At 40.6% G+C, this 19,549-nt stretch overlaps 1 protein-coding gene across 1 annotated transcript; it reads right to left on the bottom strand.

Moving 5' to 3' along the window:
• Positions 1-225: 225 nt before the first annotated feature.
• On the bottom strand, positions 226-1,337 carry LOC104226219 (F-box protein At3g07870-like). The gene has a single exon (XM_009778150.2). It carries the CDS (start codon positions 1,124-1,126, stop codon positions 461-463), a length of 666 nt encoding a protein of 221 aa, XP_009776452.2. The 5' UTR covers positions 1,127-1,337; the 3' UTR covers positions 226-460.
• Between the last annotated feature and the right edge of the window lie 18,212 nt (positions 1,338-19,549).

The raw sequence follows: 19,549 nt of genomic DNA, 5'->3' as shown, positions 1-19,549 counted from the left end.
ATTTTGTAAGTATTAACATAGAGTGCATTCCGATAAGTTAAACAATTAGCATTGCGAATGCCAAGATTCTTAATTTTTTTCAGCTTCAGGATCATATGAAACCAAGAGTCCATTGTCCGCTCTCCACAAAAATTCACCATTTTTTCTTGAAGCTATTGGCTTTGCCAAGAAATGTAACAACGAGAAAATTTCATCAACAACACTAATGTTGAATGATACGTCTCTTAAATTGATGCTGAACTGTTTCACCCATGATTCTGGGTCACCATACTCTTTCATCATCCAAATATCAATTGTTTTGTCATTTCCATAGGAACTTTCAGCCAAACAAAGTGATCCATCTGAGACAAAAAGGACAAATCCCTCACCCATGAAAACCAAAAAATTTCTCATTTAAACAACCCGGTACAATCATTTCCCAGAACGTCTCCTCATGCACATCAAACAGAACAATCATATATCAACCAAATCGTTTCCGTTGAGATGCAACCCAATGACACGCGCCATTCACATAGACCCCCGGTGTATGCCTAAAGAATTTATAAGATGGAGAAACAGGGGTAATGTCATGCCAAACACCAGTGCTCAACTTATAAAGTTCAACATGAGGTGGAACCCTATCAACATTATCCCCAGTATGTACTATCCTTACCACCTTGTAGTCATCAGTAACACTATCGAACCCAAACCCTAACTTATGATCAAAGGGACCATGTGTCCCAAATGTAAAAATTGGTTCGAGGAGTTTTACTGACTTTCTGATAGATGGGTTCCAAATATAGTAAAGATCCCTATAACAACTTAGGTCGTCGGAAAGGCACAAAAGCCCATTACAACTACCCACAATATTAAAGTGACTGTAACTCTCAAATGGAAAATCAAACTGGGCATACGAATCAAAATTTTCATTGTCATAGAATAAAGCATAATTTTCTTTTACTGGTTTTCCAGAGCAATGTCGTACTAGCAAGTAATCATCTTGGTTTTTGAGGTGAATGAAAATAAAATTAGGGCTAGTAAGAAGAGAATACCATGACTTACAAAAACTTGTGCACTGAATGATGGACTTGATGGGAAGCTTTAGAAAGATTTCAATCAGCAATTCTTGTGGCAAATACTCGAACATATCTGAAAATCGCTTGATTTTCTTTCTCCTAATTCATGCCCCGAATTTCTCCACAAACCTCCCATACATATTCGGTGTTCTCTACAGTTTTGTTTTGATTATTTTCCTTTTAACCCCTAAAGCTTTGTTTAATTGCGATTTGATACACTGAGAAGAAAGAAGCGAAAAAGCAACAGGAAAAACTCTTGGTTGATGAAGACCGTGTCTGTAGTCTGTATATCTTTTTCTTTTTATCCCCTTTGAGGTTCATACTAGTCAGAGAGTTGGTAAAATTAATTGAAAATTTTTGATAGAGGAAAACATGAACAGTTTTTTTGGGGCTCAATTTCTTATTAAATGAAGAAATTTTTAAAATCCACAAAAGAGTTAATGTACATGTTTTGCGAGTTTCAAACTTGAACTACAAGGAAAATGATACGTTGGGTGCGTCTTTCCCTCCAAAATCCCTTTTAAAACTGTCATGTGACAATACATGTGGAATTAATCTATTTATTTTTACATATGAGAAGAATGTAGTTCCGACGTAAAAGAAACTCCCAAAAGTTTTAAGTATGAAAGCTGCAAAATGGATATATTTTAGGAAGTTTTTGATGTATTAAATCTTCCCAAAAAGGTATTCGCTCATGAATCTTTTTATTCCTTTTTATTCACTCATCTACAAATAGTAAAATTATTTGAAAAAAGCAGATAGAAGTTGAATTGTGTAAAGAATCATTATACTGTCTTTGCAATCCAATTGGCTATAATTAGGGTGGATGTACCATTAACGCTACGGTTTTAGCCGAACCAGGAGCCATGGCTCAGAGTTCTTATGTGTTAAGAAGACTATTAAATAAGTTTCGGACCCATTAACTCAAATGATTAGTGCATTCAATGACATTTTGAACTTATAAATTGTCACACCTCATTTTTTACCGTCCCGAGAGGGGTACAAGAGAGGTTTTCCAATTTAAGTGACATTATTCGAAATGAGATTATTTATTTAATTCTTAGAGTTGCCACTTGAAATATTTTAATTGGTGTCCCAAGTTACCGGTTTATTTTAAATCTCAAATTGAGGAAATTTCGACTTCCCTTTTGAAGTCTGCGAACCAAAAATTCTAGGTAAGAAATTCTATTAACCCGGGAGAAGGTGTTAGGCATTCCCGGGTTCCGTGATTCTAGCACGGTCGCTTAGCAATTTATACTTGGCTTAATTGTTTAACTAATCATTTTTAGGACCTATGTGCAATTATTTTTTTACCGCTTTTAAATCACTTGATTATTCGTAATTAAAGAATTGAGTTACGCGTACGTATACTCTTTTCTTTTGGCGCGTCAAAAATCATGTCACGCGAACATGTCCACAATTAATAACGCTTTGTTTATTTTATTAGGAAAAAGTTTGGTTGAAGTTGCGCGAACGCATCTCTCGAGCCTTTTTAGAGCTCAAATTGCAATTACATTACGCGACGTATATATAATTGCAATACTAATCTAAAGTCGGGCCTAAAGCAAACTACGATGGTTGAAATTAATAAGCGATTTGCGAGGGCCATGGAAAAATTAATAATGGCACACCTCGATCTAAAAGATTTATTACTAATTATACGAGGACCATGGACTTTAGGATTTTATTTGGCATGACACACATCAAAAAAGTGTTAAAAGAAAAGTAATTAATCAAAGCCATCTAGGATATTCTTATTTTTAAACTAACATAAAATGAAAACTAAATTAACTAAACAACAACAAATTTGGGGAGCATTTTTGGACCTAAATCAATTAAAAACAATTGGGCCAGCAATGGCTTATTAGACAAATCAGCTTAAAAGCTGCAATAGGACCCAAGAATTGACCCAGAAATCAAAGAGGGGCTTAAGGACATCATTGCTAGAGCATGATTTAAACAACCCATTTTGGGCTTAGGTTTTTAGGCGGGCCCAGGTGTTAAAGGGCCTATCTACCTCTAAAATTAGCCTGCATACTTATTATAGCCAAAACTCGGTTTTTTTCCTAAGTGAACAAATATTCAGAAAAATCGAACACAGTCCTAAAAATTAACCATATGAATAACATGCACATATTTAACCCATATCTCATGGTAAAGAGAAATTTCACAATTGGATCCGAATTTGGGCTTAGGGTCCAGGCTTGACGGCCCAAACCCATACTCACTTAACTTTTAAATGGACTTGGGGTTCAGCCCAGGTTGTCAAGCAAAACTTTGTCGCCTTTTACAGGATGTGCTCATGGCATGGCCCATTACACCATTGTTTTAAAGAATGAACACAACACAATTAAATTCCTAACATGGCTGTCTTTGAATTTCAATACATGAATTTAACAGTCCAATTAATTACAAAACTGCAGACGAAATAAGGAAAATTTTCAACACACTACATAGTAATTTTGAATGGCATACTAACTACATAGAAAAAGAAACTAATTTATTACAAATTTCTGTATAGCCAGTAAATTTTAAAGAATCCCTGCTTCTTTGGACATGACTTGTCCATCAAAACCGTTGTCTCCTTTTGTGATCCATGCCACACAGCAAAGTTCCTAAGCTTCAGCTTCTAAATCTGCAGGCTGCAGCTTATGGTCAAACAGTCAAAAGGGAATGAAAACAGTATGTTTGAGTAAGGGGAATCAGGTAAAAGAGAGAAAGAAAGCATTATAAATAATAATAAACTTAGATGCTGCTATGAGACAAAACTACTTTTTTGGGAACATTTCTAACTACTGAAATGCATAGAAAGTCACCGGGGAAAGCTAGTGGAAAACAATGAACACATATTACTTTCTATTGTTAAATCACACAGTCATACACACAGTCATGGACAATTTCAGGTTTTGCACAAATAAACTCATTCTTATAGATAGAACGTAGTTACATACCTAGAAAACTAAAAGAAATGCGACTGAAAAGTGACCAAATAAAGGTCAAGAAAACCAAAGAGAGCTAGAAACCCAAACTTCAGCAGTAAACCAAGCAAGACAACAACAGTAAAACCAGATCCAAATGAAGACAGTTTGAAACTAAGGACTAGCTAAAGGAAACCATGAAATCTCTATTTCACACCATGTTTCAAACTTGGAAGAGATAAGAGATTTTTGAAAATTTTAAAGCTATTTTTGAGTATGAAGTTTTCAGAGAAGAAATGGAATTTTCAGAAAAAATTGCTGATGAAAATGTACCTCAGAATCTGTCTTTTTCAAAAAGGATAGAGACTATATATATAGGTTGCCTAAGGGGAAGCATCTTTTAGCATATTCCTTATCCTAAAGAATAATAGTACAGTCCTTTTTTAACAGCCCTTGGTACAACTGTCCCATTTTCAGCATATTTTTTCAAACAGCTAGGACAGCTGTAAAATTTCCTAAAAATATCAGATTTTCAGCACAAGTAAAAATCCCTTTTTACCCTTTAGATATTCACTTATTTCAGGTTTTACCTAAACTTTATAATTCAAACGGGTCCCTAAAGTTTCTACTTGTTCATTTAAGCCTTAAAATTCTTGAAGAATCAGAAATCAGACTAGCACTTTTCTAGTAGAAACAAAAGGCAAATTGAATGAAAAGGCATCAATAATTCAACAATTGGAACTCACATTTAACAAATACTCAACAATGAACAACCTATTTCAAATTTCCAGTAAAGAAATGAATCAAATGATGCTAAAAATGCTGACACTAACAACAAACCAATTGAAAAAGGAAACTGAAGCCCTAAAGGATATTAAAACCTAATTGCTAATCTATTCTTTCATTAATTAGACAAAACATGGGAAGAAGAAAAGAAATCAAACAAACATTTTATAATCCTAAATTCAGCCCTACTTGATCTAAAACAATTAAGATTAATTATCATGCTGAGCATGTTTCACATGAAACTAATTCGTAACAAATTCTAGATTAATAGGGAATCAACAAGCTAATTGAACGATGCATCTAAACATGAATAAAAATGCTAATTACCCTACAAATTAGAATAACTCTTGAACTAAACTAATTCAACAAACTAAATGCAATTTCAAAAAAACAAACAAAATGATTCTGAGACAATCTAATGTGCCCTAGAACAAAATTATCAATTTAAACAATTCAGAGAACAATTAGTTTTCAACAGCACTCAGAAATCAACTTTTTAACAGAAGTTAGAAATCAATTTCTAATAGAACTTAGAAATTAATCTACGAAGCAAAACTGACTCGACCTTTGAAAAGGGAAGAAGGGGGAAAGAAAGAAAGAAGAGAAGAGAAGAAAAAGGGAAAGCAAACGATGGAAACTTACCAATGACTGGAAGAACAATCGTTATAACCGTTGGATTCCGCTCTTGCCTTGACCAACAGAAATCTTTTCTCTCAAGAGATCCAGCCTTGCATGGCTTGACTGGATCTACACGAGGGAAAAGACTTCTTGGAGCCTCGATTTTGAAGGAAAAGAGGAGCACAGGAACTCTGGGTCAAATTGGGGTAATTAGGGTTTTTGGATGGACCTTTTGATCCAAAATGTGAAACGTTCAGCCATGATTCAAGGGGAACTGGTTGGGGATTCATAGAGAGGGGATGAAAAGGAGTATGGGGTGTTTGACCTCAGTTCGGACACTTATATGGTGATGGATCAACCAGTTCCGGGCCGTTGGATTGATAAGATCCAACGACTGAGATCAACTTGAGATAAAGCAGGGTCGTTTGGCAGTTGTATGGGGTGGACCGGGTTAATCGATTTTGGGCCTAGTTATTTGGAGGATTTTCTAGGGTAATTTTTTTTGGGCTGGATTAAATGTAAAGAAGTTAGCCCAATTTCACAAAATTGAACCCTTATTCCAAGTCTTTCTTTTATTTCCAAAATTCCTTTTTTTTTCTTTTTTTCTTTTTTTTAGATTAAAAGTCCTAATGATAAAAATCCTAAATTATCTAAATAAAATGTGAATTGAGCTAATTAGCTAATTATGAAAATTATAAACAACACTTAATTTTAAATTAAAAGAGGAAAATTAATAAACTAAGAATTAAAAGATAAATAATGTAAAATGAGCTATTTTTTGTGATTTTTCTATTTTTGTAAAACAACTAACTTACTAATTAATCTAAAAATATAAAATTAAGTCCTAAATGCAAATGCAATGTATTTTTGTATTTTTCATGAATTAAATAAAAATTAAACATGCACAAAAAAATGCAAATAATCAGAATATTTAAAAAAAATTCTAATTCTTTGGAATTCTGTAGGAGTAATTCATGTGAGGCAAAAATCACGTGCTCACACCTGCCCCTCTTTGCTCGGAAACATGAAGGATTTTCGGGCAAAGATAAAATGAGCAATTATGAGGGATTTTTGCCCATTTGAAACTCCATGAGAAGCATTTTTGAAAAGAGCCTGACCGAACCTTGTTTCAAAGGTTGCCTACATATCCTTGGCTATAAAGGAATCAGGTCAGTGTAGTTTTGGAAGTTTTGGTAGCTGGGACTACCGGGAAGTTGCGATTTCACTATTGCTGCTACTGCTTGCTGAACTCCTTATTACACCGAAATGAAAGATAAAAAGCTAAACTAGCTAAGCCTGTCAACTACAAGTTACAAAATTCCTATCTATGAATCTTCTAAGCTTGGTCTTGAGTCCTGGCTGGTTCTTCCTGCGGACTCTGATTTGGATCTTGATGCTCATTAGCTGTAAACTGCTGGTTCATTCTTCAGCTATGGATCAAGGTGGGACACGCGAAGCCTGTGACTTCAATCATATTTTGAGCAGTCTGCATCCTTCTCCACTTCAACCCTTTGAGTTCATTTCTTGATCTTTTTTCTTCTTTTCTTTATTTTGGATTGAGATTTATTCTTTTGGTTGTCTCGAACCTTGTGCCTCGAGGTAAAACCTACTCAGACACCAAAACAAACAAACAAACGAAATTTTTCTGCCCCAATTTTCACTAGTAAAATTTCGTGACTTATTTGTAACTAAAATCTAAACTATTATATATATATATATATATATATATATATATATATATATATATATTGAAAGCGATGAAATAAGGGTTGTGTGTCTTTAAAAGGAAGAAATTAGGGAATGGAGCCCTATATCTAAAACTCTCAACTAGGGATTGGAGCCCTATGTGGGCAAAAAGCAACTAGGGGATGAAGGCCCTATGTCTAAAAGCTCAACTAGAGATTGGAGTCCTATATTGGTAAAGGCGACTAGGGCATAGAGGTCTTATGTCTAAAAACCTCAACTAGGGATTGGAGCCCTATGTTGGCAAAAGGCGACTAGGGAATGAAGTCCCTATGTCTAAAATCTCAACTAGGGATTGGAGCCCTATGTTGGCAAAAAGCGACTAGGGAATGGAGGTCCCATGTCTAAAAATCTCAACTAGGGATTGGAGCCCTATGTTGGCAAAAGGCGACTAGGGGATGGAGACCCTATGTCTAAAAATCTCAACTAGGTATTGGAGCTCTATGTTGGCAAAAGGCGATTGGGGAATGGAGGCCCTATGTCTAAAATCTCAACTAGGGATTGGAGCCCTATGTTGGCAAAATGCGACTAGGGAATGGAGGCCCTATGTCTTAAAATTTCAACTAGGGATTGGAGCCCTATGTTGGCAAAAGGCGACTAGAGTATACAGACCCTATGTCTAAAAATCTCAACTAGGGATTGGAGCCTTATGTTAGCAAAAGGAGACTAGGGAATGGAGACCCTATGTCTAAAAATCTCAACTAGGGATTGGGGCCCTATGTTAGCAAAAGGCGACTAGGGGATGAAGACTCTATGTCTAAAAATCTCAACTAGGGATTGGAGCCCTATGTTGGCAAAAGACAAGGAGGGAATGGAGGCCCTATATCTAAAAATCTCAACTAGGGATTGGAGCCCTATGTTGGCAAAAGGTGGCTAAGGGATGGAGATCCTATGTCTAAAAATCTTACTAGGGGTTAGAGACCCTATGTTTGCAAAAGGCGACTAGGGAATGGAGGCCCAAAAGGAGACTAGGAAATGGAGGCCCTATGTCTAAAAATCTCAACTAGGAATTGAAGCCCTATGTTCACAAAAGGCGACTAGGGGATGGAGACCCTATGTCTTAAAATATCAACTAGGGATTGGAGCCCTATGCTGGCAAAAGGCGACTAGGGGATGGAGACCTTATGTCTAAAAATAATCTCAAACTAGACCCTATATTGGTAAAAGGCGACTAGGGGATGAAGACCCTATGTCTAAAAATCTCAACTAGGGATTGGAGACCCTATTGTTGGCAAAAGGCGACTAGGGGATTTAGACCCTATGTCTAAAAATCTCAACTAGGGGATGGAGACCATATGTTGGCAAAAGGCGACTAGGGGATGGAGACCATATGTCTAAAAATCTCAACTAGGGGTTGGAGACCCTATGTTGGCAAAAGGCGACTAGGGGATGGAGACCCTATGTCTAAAAATCTCAACCAGGGGTTGGAGCTCTATGTTGGCAAAAGGCGATTGGGGAATGGAGGCCCTATGTCTAAAATCTCAACTAGGGATTGGAGCCCTATGTTGGCAAAATGCGACTAGGGAATGGAGGCCCTATGTCTTAAAATTTCAACTAGGGATTGGAGCCCTATGTTGGCAAAAGGCGACTAGAGGATAGAGACCCTATGTCTAAAAATCTCAACTAGGGATTGGAGCCTTATGTTAGCAAAAGGAGACTAGGGAATGGAGACCATATGTCTAAAAATCTCAACTAGGGATTGGGGCCCTCTGTTAGCAAAAGGCGACTTGGGGATGAAGACCCTATGTCTAAAAATCTCAACTAGGGATTGGAGCCCTATGTTGGCAAAAGACAACGAGGGAATGGAGGCCCTATATCTAAAAATATCAACTAGGGATTGGAGCCCTATGTTGGCAAAAGGTGGCTAAGGGATGGAGATCCTATGTCTAAAAATCTCAACTAGGGGTTAGAGACCCTATGTTTGCAAAGGACGACTAGGGAATGGAGGCCCTATGTCTAAAATCTCAACTAGGGATTGGAGCCCTATGTTGGCAAAAGGCGATTAGGGGATGGAGACCCTATGTCTAAAAATCTCAACTAGGGATTGGAGCCCTATATTGGCAAAAAGGAGACTAGGAAATGGAGGCCCTATGTCTAAAAATCTCAACTAGGGATTGAAGCCCTATGTTCGCCAAAAGGCGACTAGGGGATGGAGAACCTATGTCTTAAAATATCAACTAGGGATTGGAGCCATATGCTGGCAAAAGGCGACTAGGGGATGGAGACCTTATGTCTAAAAATAATCTCAACTAGTGGTTTGAGACCCTATATTGGTAAAAGGCGACTAGGGGATGGAGACCCTATGTCTAAAAATCTCAACTAGGGATTGGAGACCCTATTGTTGGCAAAAGGCGACTAGGGGATGGAGACCCTATGCCTAAAAATCTCAACTAGGGGATGGAGACCATATGTTGGCAAAAGGCGACTAGGAGATGGAGACCATATGTCTAAAAATCTCAACTAGGGGTTGGAGACCCTATGTTGGCAAAAGGCGACTAGGGGATGGAGACCCTATGTCTAAAAATCTCAACCAGGGGTTGGAGACCCTATGTTGGACAAACGTAAAAGATTGAGATTGGGGATTCTGAACTACCATTTTTTTGAATTTTCTTCTTATCTCTTTTTTTTCCTTTTTTTTTTAATTTCATGGAATGATTAAATGCGGAAAAGAAACTTGGAGGGTACTTCCCTTTTTATGGATTGTTGCTGCAAAGCTGTTTCTAGCACTTGCGCATTTTTTTTTGGTTGCACCTGCTTCTTGCATGGTTGCTTTGGATTGCACCTGTTTTAAATTTTTTCAAACAAAGAACATTTGTTAGTTTGAAATTGTGGTTGGTTTTGTGGCCTTGATTGTTTTTTATCACTCGATCTCGACCCAACTCTTTTGGTGAGAACCTCTGCTGCTTGCTGGCTTTTCTAAAGATTGATCTCTCTCCAAATATCGAGGAACTCAAATTTCCAAACTTTCCAGATGACGGTTCAACCATGTGGGGCTTTGGTCTTTTCACCTTATTCTGCCTCTAAGGGCTTTTGACTTTGGACTTCTTTTTATTTTCAATGACTTTGATTTCAAAGCATCGGCCACCATGGCCAGTCAGGATCAACTTGATGTACCTGCTGAGGCTGGGTACTTTTCTTTGGACTTGGCTTTTATCAAGCAGGACCCTATAAAACCAATATTTCCACCTTTTCTTTGTATTAGCTTCGGAACAGAGTTAGACCGAAATGGATTCAAAGAAAAGTAAACAAAGGACAAGAAAGTGAATTTAAGGAGAAGTGTCCCTTTCAGGGAGGAAAGAAGGACTTATCTAGAGTGCATGCAGACTTCAATAGACATGACATGTTTCTTGAACTGGATATTCGATCTGCACAACTATCCAAATTCTCATAAACCCATTGCGACCCGTGTTCTAAAATCGAGAAACCTTGCCAGGACTCTTTCAGTGCCAATGGTGGTGAGGGGTTTCTTCTTTTCGATCAACAGCGCCCTTTGCGGGTTTTCGCCAATCGACCTCTCTCATTTCTCTTCTTGTCGCCGCCTTATAGTGCTCTTTACAAGTTTTCACTAACAAGACTCTCTCGTTTTTCAGTTTCTCTGCTCACTATCACCTTACGGTGCTTATAAGTTTTCACCAATAAGACTCTCTCATTTTATTTCTTGATTGTATCGGATCCAAACAACTGCGTTCTCTGATTTTGAAAACCTTTCACCGATTGATCTGAAGGACTTGAACAAGGTTTGGGTAAAAAGAACTTGGATTGAATTACAACTTTGGAAACATTCAGGCGGGATCATCGCCGAACCACTATAACATCTGCCCCAGTTTTACTTTTTGGGGGAAATTGGATTTTTGTTTGGTGTGACTGAACCCCATAGAGAGGCTGCCTACGTATCCTTTCGGAATCAAGTCGAACATAGTTCAGGGAAACATTTGTTTTTTCTTGTTTTTTTTCTACAAACGTCTTCAAGTTCCAAAGAGGGTAATGGAAGAAAGGTAACCGGCTCAAAGGGTTAACAAAGGGTTGGAGTGTTTGTGGTAGCGAGAATGAAAGCCTTCGTCATCCCAACCGGGTAATGCTGTTGCTGTAGAAGGATCAGACATAGTACCTTTTGACTGCGTCTGCATTTACAGCTATTTCAGGGTCATTCCCTTCGATGTCTCCTAGGTATAATGCCCCTTTTGGCAATAATTTTCTGATAATGTATGGCCCTTTCCAGTTAGGAGCAAACTTTCCTTTTGCTTCCTGATGATGGGGAAGAATACACCTTAAAACGAGTTGCCCCACTTCAAAGTTTCTAGGCCGCACTTTCTTGTTGTAGGCACGGGACATTCTTTGTTGATACAACTGTCCGTGGCAGACTGCGGCCATTCGCTTTTCATCGATCAAGGTTAACTGTTCCAGACGGGTTTTGACCCATTCACTGTCTTCAATTTCAGCTTCAACAATGATCTGGAGAGAAGGGATTTCGACTTCCGCGGGTATTACGACTTCAGTGCCATAAACCAAAAGATACGGGGTTGTTCCGACTAATGTGCGCCCAGTAGTGCGATATCCCAACAATGCAAATGGCAACTTTTCATGCCACTGCCTGGAACTTTGAATCATCTTTCTCAAAATCTTTTTGATGTTTTTGTTTGCTGCTTCGATAGTGCCATTGGCTTTGGGCCGATAAGGAGTAGAATTTCGATGCGTGATCTTAAACCGCTCGCATATCTCCCTCATCAAGTGACTATTCAAGTTCTCAGCATTATCTATAATGATAGTTGCAGGAATACAGAAACGGCAAATGAGATTGGAATGCACGAAGTCTACCACAACTTTCTTGGTGACAGATTTGAGAGTAATTGCTTCAACCCACTTTGTGAAGTAGTCGAAACCGACCAATATGAATCTATGCCCATTTGAAGCTTTTGGCTCAATTGGCCCGATGACATCCATACCCCAGGCAACAAATGGCCAAGGTGCTGACATGGGATGTAGTTCTGTAGGCGGTGCATGAATCAGGTCACCGTGCACCTGACACTGATGACATTTCTAGACGAAACTGAAACAATCTTTTTCCATAGTCATCCAATAATAGCCCGCTCAGAGGATTTTCTTTGCCAAAACGTACCCATTCATATGAGGTCCACACACTCCTGCATGCACTTCATACATGATTCTTCCGGCCTCTTCGGCGTCAATACATCTTAACAAATTAAGATCCGGAGTCCTTTTGTATAAGACCTCACCGTTCAAGAAGAAACCACTTGCAAGCCGTCTAATGGTTCTCTTTTGGTCTCCATTGACTTGCTCGAGATATTCTTTCCTTTTCAGAAATTTCTTGATATCATGATACCATGGCTGAACATTTGGCTCCACATCGACCGTATTGCAGTAACCATGCCTTTCCTTGATTTGGATTTCCAAAGGGTCAATGTGGAGATTGCCTGGATAGGGCAACATCGAGGCCAAGGTAGTGAGTGCATCGGCCAACTCATTGTGAAAACGAGGAATGTACCTGAACTCGGATGACTTGAACCGTTTACTAAGATCTTTCACATGTTGTCGGTATGGAATAATCTTGACATCTCGAGTTTCCCATTCACCCTGAGCTTGTCGGATAATCAAGTCTGAATCTCCCATGATCAAAAGTTCTTCGACATTTTGGTCGATTGCCATATTCATACCCATAATGCAGGCTTCATACTCAGCGGTGTTGTTCGTGTAGTAAAATCGAAGCCGGGTCGTGGCTGGATAGTGCTGACCCGTGGGTGAGATCAAGATTGCCCCAATTCCAATGCCTTTTGCGCTCACGGCTCCATCGAAGAACATTTTCCACGCATTGGTGTCTTCTGATGTTATCTCAACTGAATTTACCTCTTCGTCCGGGAAGTAGGTACTCAAGGGCTGGTATTCACATCAACAGGGTTTTCAGCTAGGTGATCCGCTTAAGCCTGGGCTTTTATTGCCGTGCGGGTGACGTAGACTATGTCAAATTCAGTGAGCAGGATCTGCCATTTTGCTAATCTCCCTGTGGGCATTGGCTTCTGGAATATATACTTCAGAGGGTCCAGCCTGGTGATGAGATAAGTGGTGTAGGCCAACAAATAATGCCCAAGCTTCTGAGCGACCCAAGTTAGGGCGCAACAAGTCCTTTCCAACAGGGTATATTTGGCTTCATAACTTGTGAACTTTTTGCTCAAATAGTTGATTGCCTGCTCTCTCTTTCCGGTCACATCGTGTTGTCCGAGGACACATCCAAAAGAATTCTCTAAGACTGTCAAATACAGGAACAAAGGCCTCCCAGGTTCGGGTGGGACCAAGACTGGCAGTTTCGACATATATTCTTTGATTTTGTCAAAGGCTTCTTGGCACTAATCTGTCCATTTAATTGCTGCATCTTTCTCTAACAGCTTGAAGATGGGTTCACACATAGAAGACAACTGGGCAATGAATCGGATGATGTAGTTCAATCTTCCCCGCAGGCTCATAACATCTTTCTTGGTTCTTGGAGGAGGCAAATTGATCGCAGCGGACTCAACCTAGGGAAGAGTGGGCGCTAATACTTTTACCCAATAGAGGTATCGGGGTCAATTTTCCACAGGGAGCTTCAATTTGGAGTTGAGTGTTTGTATGGTCTAGGACTATGTTTTAGCTCCTAATTGATCTTCTAACATTTTTGTTTTTCTTTTGATTATCAACTACAATTTATCAACTACAAGTTTAAAGCTAAGTTAGGCTAAGATATAGATTCTAAGTTGTATGCAATATAGAGAAAGGCATTAGGGTCGTGGCATGTACCTAGGTGGTCAATTAACGGGTAGAGATTACTAATGCAAGAATGATGAATATGGGACTTATGCTATAACCGTTGCACTTTTGTACCCACTCTCACACCTCTCGGTATAGAGAGTGATTTCGCCCAATTGCCTCTCTCGAGACCATGGGTAGGCCAATTTGCCCAAGCAACTTATGGTTCAAGTTGGGTAATTACTCTCTTAAAATTTAACCCATTAATTGGGACTACCATTCTCATGGGTCCATCCCAATTCCTTCTTGGAATAAATCTTGGGGTCATAGACTCTCTTTCTCAAGAAGAGTCAAAACTCACAAAGCTAGACTTAGTGTTTGCAACCACCAAATCTTAATGAAAACATAAGATTAATCCAAATAACAAATACCCAACATCATTCATGCACTAAACAATCACACCCATTAATTATCCACACTAGGGTTGAGCCACAACCCTAGCTTATGGGTTTAGCTAGCCATAATAGAAACAGAAATTGAAGAAATAGTAGATGAAATTGACATAATAATTAACTACAATGTTAATCTACTCAAATCCACGTTAATACTAGAAGAAATTGCCCAAAATAGGCTAAAACCATGAAGTCTCGAGTTCAGATGCTATCTGATAAAAACAAAAACTGAAAAAAACTAGTTCTAAAAAGTAAAATGTTCTATTTATACTACACAGGAAAAACCGGACAAAAATACCCCTGAGAGTCTGGCGCGGACCGCGTAGGGGTTTGGGTCGTCATATCTTGCTTCTGACACTGGGGACGCGGACCGCACAAATGTGACGCGCGACCGCATAGGGTGTTTCTGAACGTCATCCACGCGGACCGCACTGATTAGGTGTGCGGCCGCATGGGCTTTTGCCTTGAATTTCTGAGTCTCTGAACTTCCTGCGCGGCCGCGTGGCAAAGCAGTGCGGACCGCGCAGGTTGACCTGAAAATTGTCCAGCCTCTGAACTCTCCTGTGCGGCCGCGTGACAAAACAGTGCGGACCGCACAGGTCATTTCGTTCCCCACTTCAGTTGTCTTTTGACACTTGGTAGTTTTCACTCCTTTTTGAGCCGATCTTTGGTATTTGTCATCTTGTCGCTTAAACCTGCAATCAAGCGCAACTTGTAAGCATTTTGGGACTAAGTTATGGCAGTTAATGCACAAAGCTTAGGTGAGAATGGGTATAAAACATGTAGAAATCAAAGTTATCAACTCCCCCAAACTTAAACCCTTGCTTGTCCTCAAGCAACTAAAATGAGACCTACCCCTCAATGGAAAACACCCAAGTAATTCCTGTTTATCCTAAAGTAACCTCAACAAGCATCAATTGGGACTAACAATTGCCCTCAATGCGAATGCATCATCAACACATTTAAACTTTTGAAAACTTGTGGATCAAGTGTGACACAAGAGCATCAAGAGTTGACACATTTCATCAAGGAACATTTCTCAGTTTCTTTGGTCATTGTGGAACCCAAACTCACACATCCTTGACTTTCCCTAAGTGAACCTCGCCTTTTTAGAGTATTTGCACACAGATCGAGGTGAATGGACTTCTCTCTCATCTCTCACAAAGAAAAGGCCCTAAGTCCGGCTCTAAGTACCATATGCTTTCCCCTTATGTAAGTATCCACTAATGTAGGTTTCCCTAAACTCAAGATCATATAGGGCTTTTGAGGATTCATAGTGAAGGCTTTGGGTAAAGGTAGGACATGTTTTTGTTCAAATGGGTTCAATCTTCCCTTAAACACTTCTTTTGATTTATTTTGGCACACTTTCTTGACTCAATTGAGTAATTCACTTCTTTCAAGGGGTTAGAGAGACACATTGTCACTCTTTCTTTTGCGATTCAAACCCTTTTTCCCCTTTTACCACTTTTCCACACCTTTTTCACTTTTTTTTGCTGTCCTTGGATTCCCTTTTTGGTTCTTATTCATTTTTGTCTTTCTTTTTGCCTTTTTCTCTTTTTCATTGTCTTCCTTTTCTTTTGCTTTTGCGCCTTTTTACCACATTGATGTCTTTCTTGTCTCTCCCCCCCCCAAACTTAGACATTTGCCATTTACTCAAGGAAGATTTGGGTGCCAAGAGAGGGTCTCATTAAGAACGGGTCTAGGCTTGTAGCTTGGTTCATGAAAGAAAAAGGTTTAAGGCTCAAAAGGGGTGAACTAGGGATTATTTCATTGGTAGGTCATGGGAGTTGTTCAAGTTTTGCATTTTGGATCAAGGAGAGCCTATAATCACGTCTCAAGTCAAGTTCCACCTATGATTTCGCCTCAACAACATTCAGGGCAAGTTCTAGACCATCGGCTCGGTACTTGGGCTCACGATTCGAATTCTCACTACACACACTCAAGGATTTCCAAAGACGGAGTCGAGGGCCCACAACGACCTTAGATATGATTCAAGCGCACAATGGCCCAGAATGACCACATGATGATTGTTTGGTCAACACAAGAGTCTCAAGGCCACAACTTTCAACATCCTAAACACAACATAATGTCTTTGACCATAGGATCAAAGGCAAATGTGCTAGGCCCAAGTGAAGCTTTGCCTGAGGTACCCTTAACTACAAAAACTTGAAAATCAAAAAGAAAAATAAAAAACGGACTCAAACCCTTAAGAAGGTTGTCACGCCATCTATCATTGGGAAGAGCCACCCGGTTCACACAACACTCTACCCTTGGAAAGAACCGTGGCATTAAGAAAACCAAGGGCTTATTGCAAACACCAAAACAAAACAAAAAGGCTACGAGACTGACTTTGCAACTAAAACGAAAAAGTTTAACGAAAAATAGAAAACCCAAAATGAAAACCGAATGAATATGTACAAAAGGGGAGTAGAATATACAACCAGGGGGAATGAATATGTACAGAGTTTAAGAGCATCTATCATGAACAACTATACAAGCCATCTACAACTACGAATGTGCTGAAAGTAAAAGAATATATACAGTAATCCGACAGTCAATCAAAATAGTAGGGCCACACCCCCACGAATAAAAGCTAGCATTGTCCCCAATGCTAACTATCAAAATAAGCACCAAAATGAAAGAAAGGATATAGAAAGGCCCCTCAAGCCGCATCCGTCACCCTGTGCTGGTCAGTGGCTCCGAAGTCCTCTGTACTGGCGGGGACCTCAGACTGGTCCCCGGCCTGCTGCTGCTGTGTTGCTGGGACAGGTGCTTGCTCAAGAACTGGCTCATCAACTGGTGGGCAGTGGAGGGACTCTCCTGTACCGGTGCTACCTCAATCACAACTCCCTTAGTGCTAGGGAGTTTCCTCTTCTTCATCGGCCTCTGCTCCTCCTCCTGTACCTGTGCTACTGCTGGCTCTACAGCCGGATCCCCAAATAGTAGGTCTATTGGCAACTGATCCGCCATGAGCTTGTCCACCTCCACTCTCAACTGTGTCACTGACTCCTTGGAAGCCTTCTGCTTCCTCAGCTTCTTGTGCTCCCGAGCCAATTTCTCCAATGCTTTGCCATGTGCCCCAACCGCCTTAGTCAAGGCATCCTGCGTCGCCATCATCTTTTCCTGGTTGGCCAGGATCTTCTTCAGTGCATCCTCAATGGAGGAAGGAATCTCAACAGTAACTGGTGCTCCCTGTGCCTGTACAGCAGTGGTCAAAGTAGACAACTTGGATGTCGCAGCTGACATCCAGTTGTTCAAACTGGCAATGGAATGGGTGAGCTAGTTTGCAGTGAACCAGTGAGTCTTTGATGAAGGGACTACCGGGTCTGCTGCAATAGATGGACCAGCTAATGACGACAGACCCGGAGGCAATGCCTCATCAGTGGCAGGAATGGTGGGAGGCTCACTGGGCTGCTTAATGACCACTGGCTCCTCGGACTAGCCAGGTGCGGTGGAAGTGGATGCCACATTCTTCTTGCCCCTCTTTGGGTTGTCTGGACCCAACTGACTATACCATGAGTACGGGGCCACCGGAGGTACCTTGACATCATATTTCTTTTTCTTCACTTTCAATTCTCTGAAGTACAAAGAGAGTGTGTTTGGGAAGGGGTAGTTTATTTGGGTCTCATTACCAACTGTAGAAATCACTCTCGACATAATATTACCCACATTCAGAGGGAAACCCGCCATGATAGATGCTACCAAGACAGCACGAGGAAGGGGAATGGAGTGATCATGTGTAGACGGGTCAAGTCAACTACACACGAAAGTCGACCACCCTTTGGCTTCAAAGTTCAGGGTGTTCCTGAAGATCTTTTCTTGTGCTTTCAACCAGACTGGGAGTGTACCCGGGGCTGCCAAGTGCTCGGCCAACCAAGGATGAACCTCCTCTTTCATTGCTAGTTTTTCTAAATATTGTGATTCATCCTCTTCTTTAAACCCCAGGAATTCATTCAACGATTTGCCATCAAACACAACTGCCTTGTCCCTCACTTTAGTTGCTTTTGAGTCCGGAACTACATGGTGAACATTGTTGTAGAACTCCTTCACCATATGCTCATTCGCCATCTCAACACGTTCTTTGAAGAAGCTCCAACCCACTCTAGTGCGGAATTGTGCTTGCACATGAGGATTGAGAGGGACAAGATCAGCATCTATGAACTTCCTCTCCAGAATCAGTTTCCTTTTGGGCCACCACTCCCGGAATCTGTGGAAAGCAACCTCACTAACAAAGTTGTCTGCCCATGCCTCCGGTTTTCTAGTACGCTCTATCCCCCCGAGCTGTGGCTCACATCCCTCAGCATACCCTCCACTCTCCCCTGATAATGAAGCTGTGAGAGATGTGGAGTATTGCTCTTCTTCTCTTGCTACGGACTCATCAGACGAGTCCGAGATGATATTTACCGGCTTCTTGGAGGAGGCTACATTATCATGATCCGGGGAAGGGGAATCATGGAGCTGAAATGAAGTGGACATGTGGGTGGGGGCAGACTCCGAGATAATGCTCCGTGAAGGGGCATACTCACTCCCGTGGAATGAGATGCTGCTCCATCAGCTTCTCGGATTATCTTCCGGGTTTTCTTTATCAATTCTCTGGTTTTTGGAATGAGTTTCACAATCTTCTTGCTTTTCCCCCCTCGGGAGGAACCACCTCTCCCGGGTTGTTTTTCTTTGCCCGCTCGTTTTTGAACCATTGTCTGCAAGGAATACATGTCTAACATTGTTAGTAGAAGCACATAAGGTGAAGTAGACAGTTCAGTTGAATGCAAAGAATGCAGACACAGTGACATAGACAGAGGGGCGCGGACCGCACCAAAAGGCACGCGGTCCGTGCAGTATACTGACACCCATACATACCTTTCTGAATAAATCGACGTGGACCGCACAGAAATGGTACGCAGCCGCGTTGGTTCAGCGCGGACTGCACAGAAATGGTACGCGGTCCGCGCAGGTGAAATACCCAATCGTTGACCTTTCTGAACTCTTCACACGCGGTCCGCACTGTTTTGGACCGCGGCTGCGCTGGGCTCACGCGGACCGCACATAAATGGCACGCGGACCGCGTAGAGAGATTCATCATCTCTTAACCATAGTCATGCGAACCGCGCACAAGTGCTGCCGGCCGCGTAGGGCTAATTTAACTGAGCCGGGTGTTTGTTCAATTAGATCCAATTTTTGTTCACATCCTACGAGTCCCTAATCAGTTATTTAACAAGATTCCATGCCCATGATTAAACAAAAA

Source organism: Nicotiana sylvestris, chromosome 7 (assembly GCF_000393655.2).
Source record: "Nicotiana sylvestris chromosome 7, ASM39365v2, whole genome shotgun sequence".
In the NCBI taxonomy this organism is placed as follows: domain Eukaryota; kingdom Viridiplantae; phylum Streptophyta; class Magnoliopsida; order Solanales; family Solanaceae; genus Nicotiana; species Nicotiana sylvestris.
Note: the sequence above shows the minus strand (reverse complement) of the source record. Positions and strands in the feature narration are given on the sequence as shown.

Coding starts and splice junctions, on each gene's coding strand:
- LOC104226219 (XM_009778150.2), bottom strand. CDS start 1,126: ATGTTCGAGTATTTGCCACAAGAATTGCTGATTGAAATCTTTCTAAAG.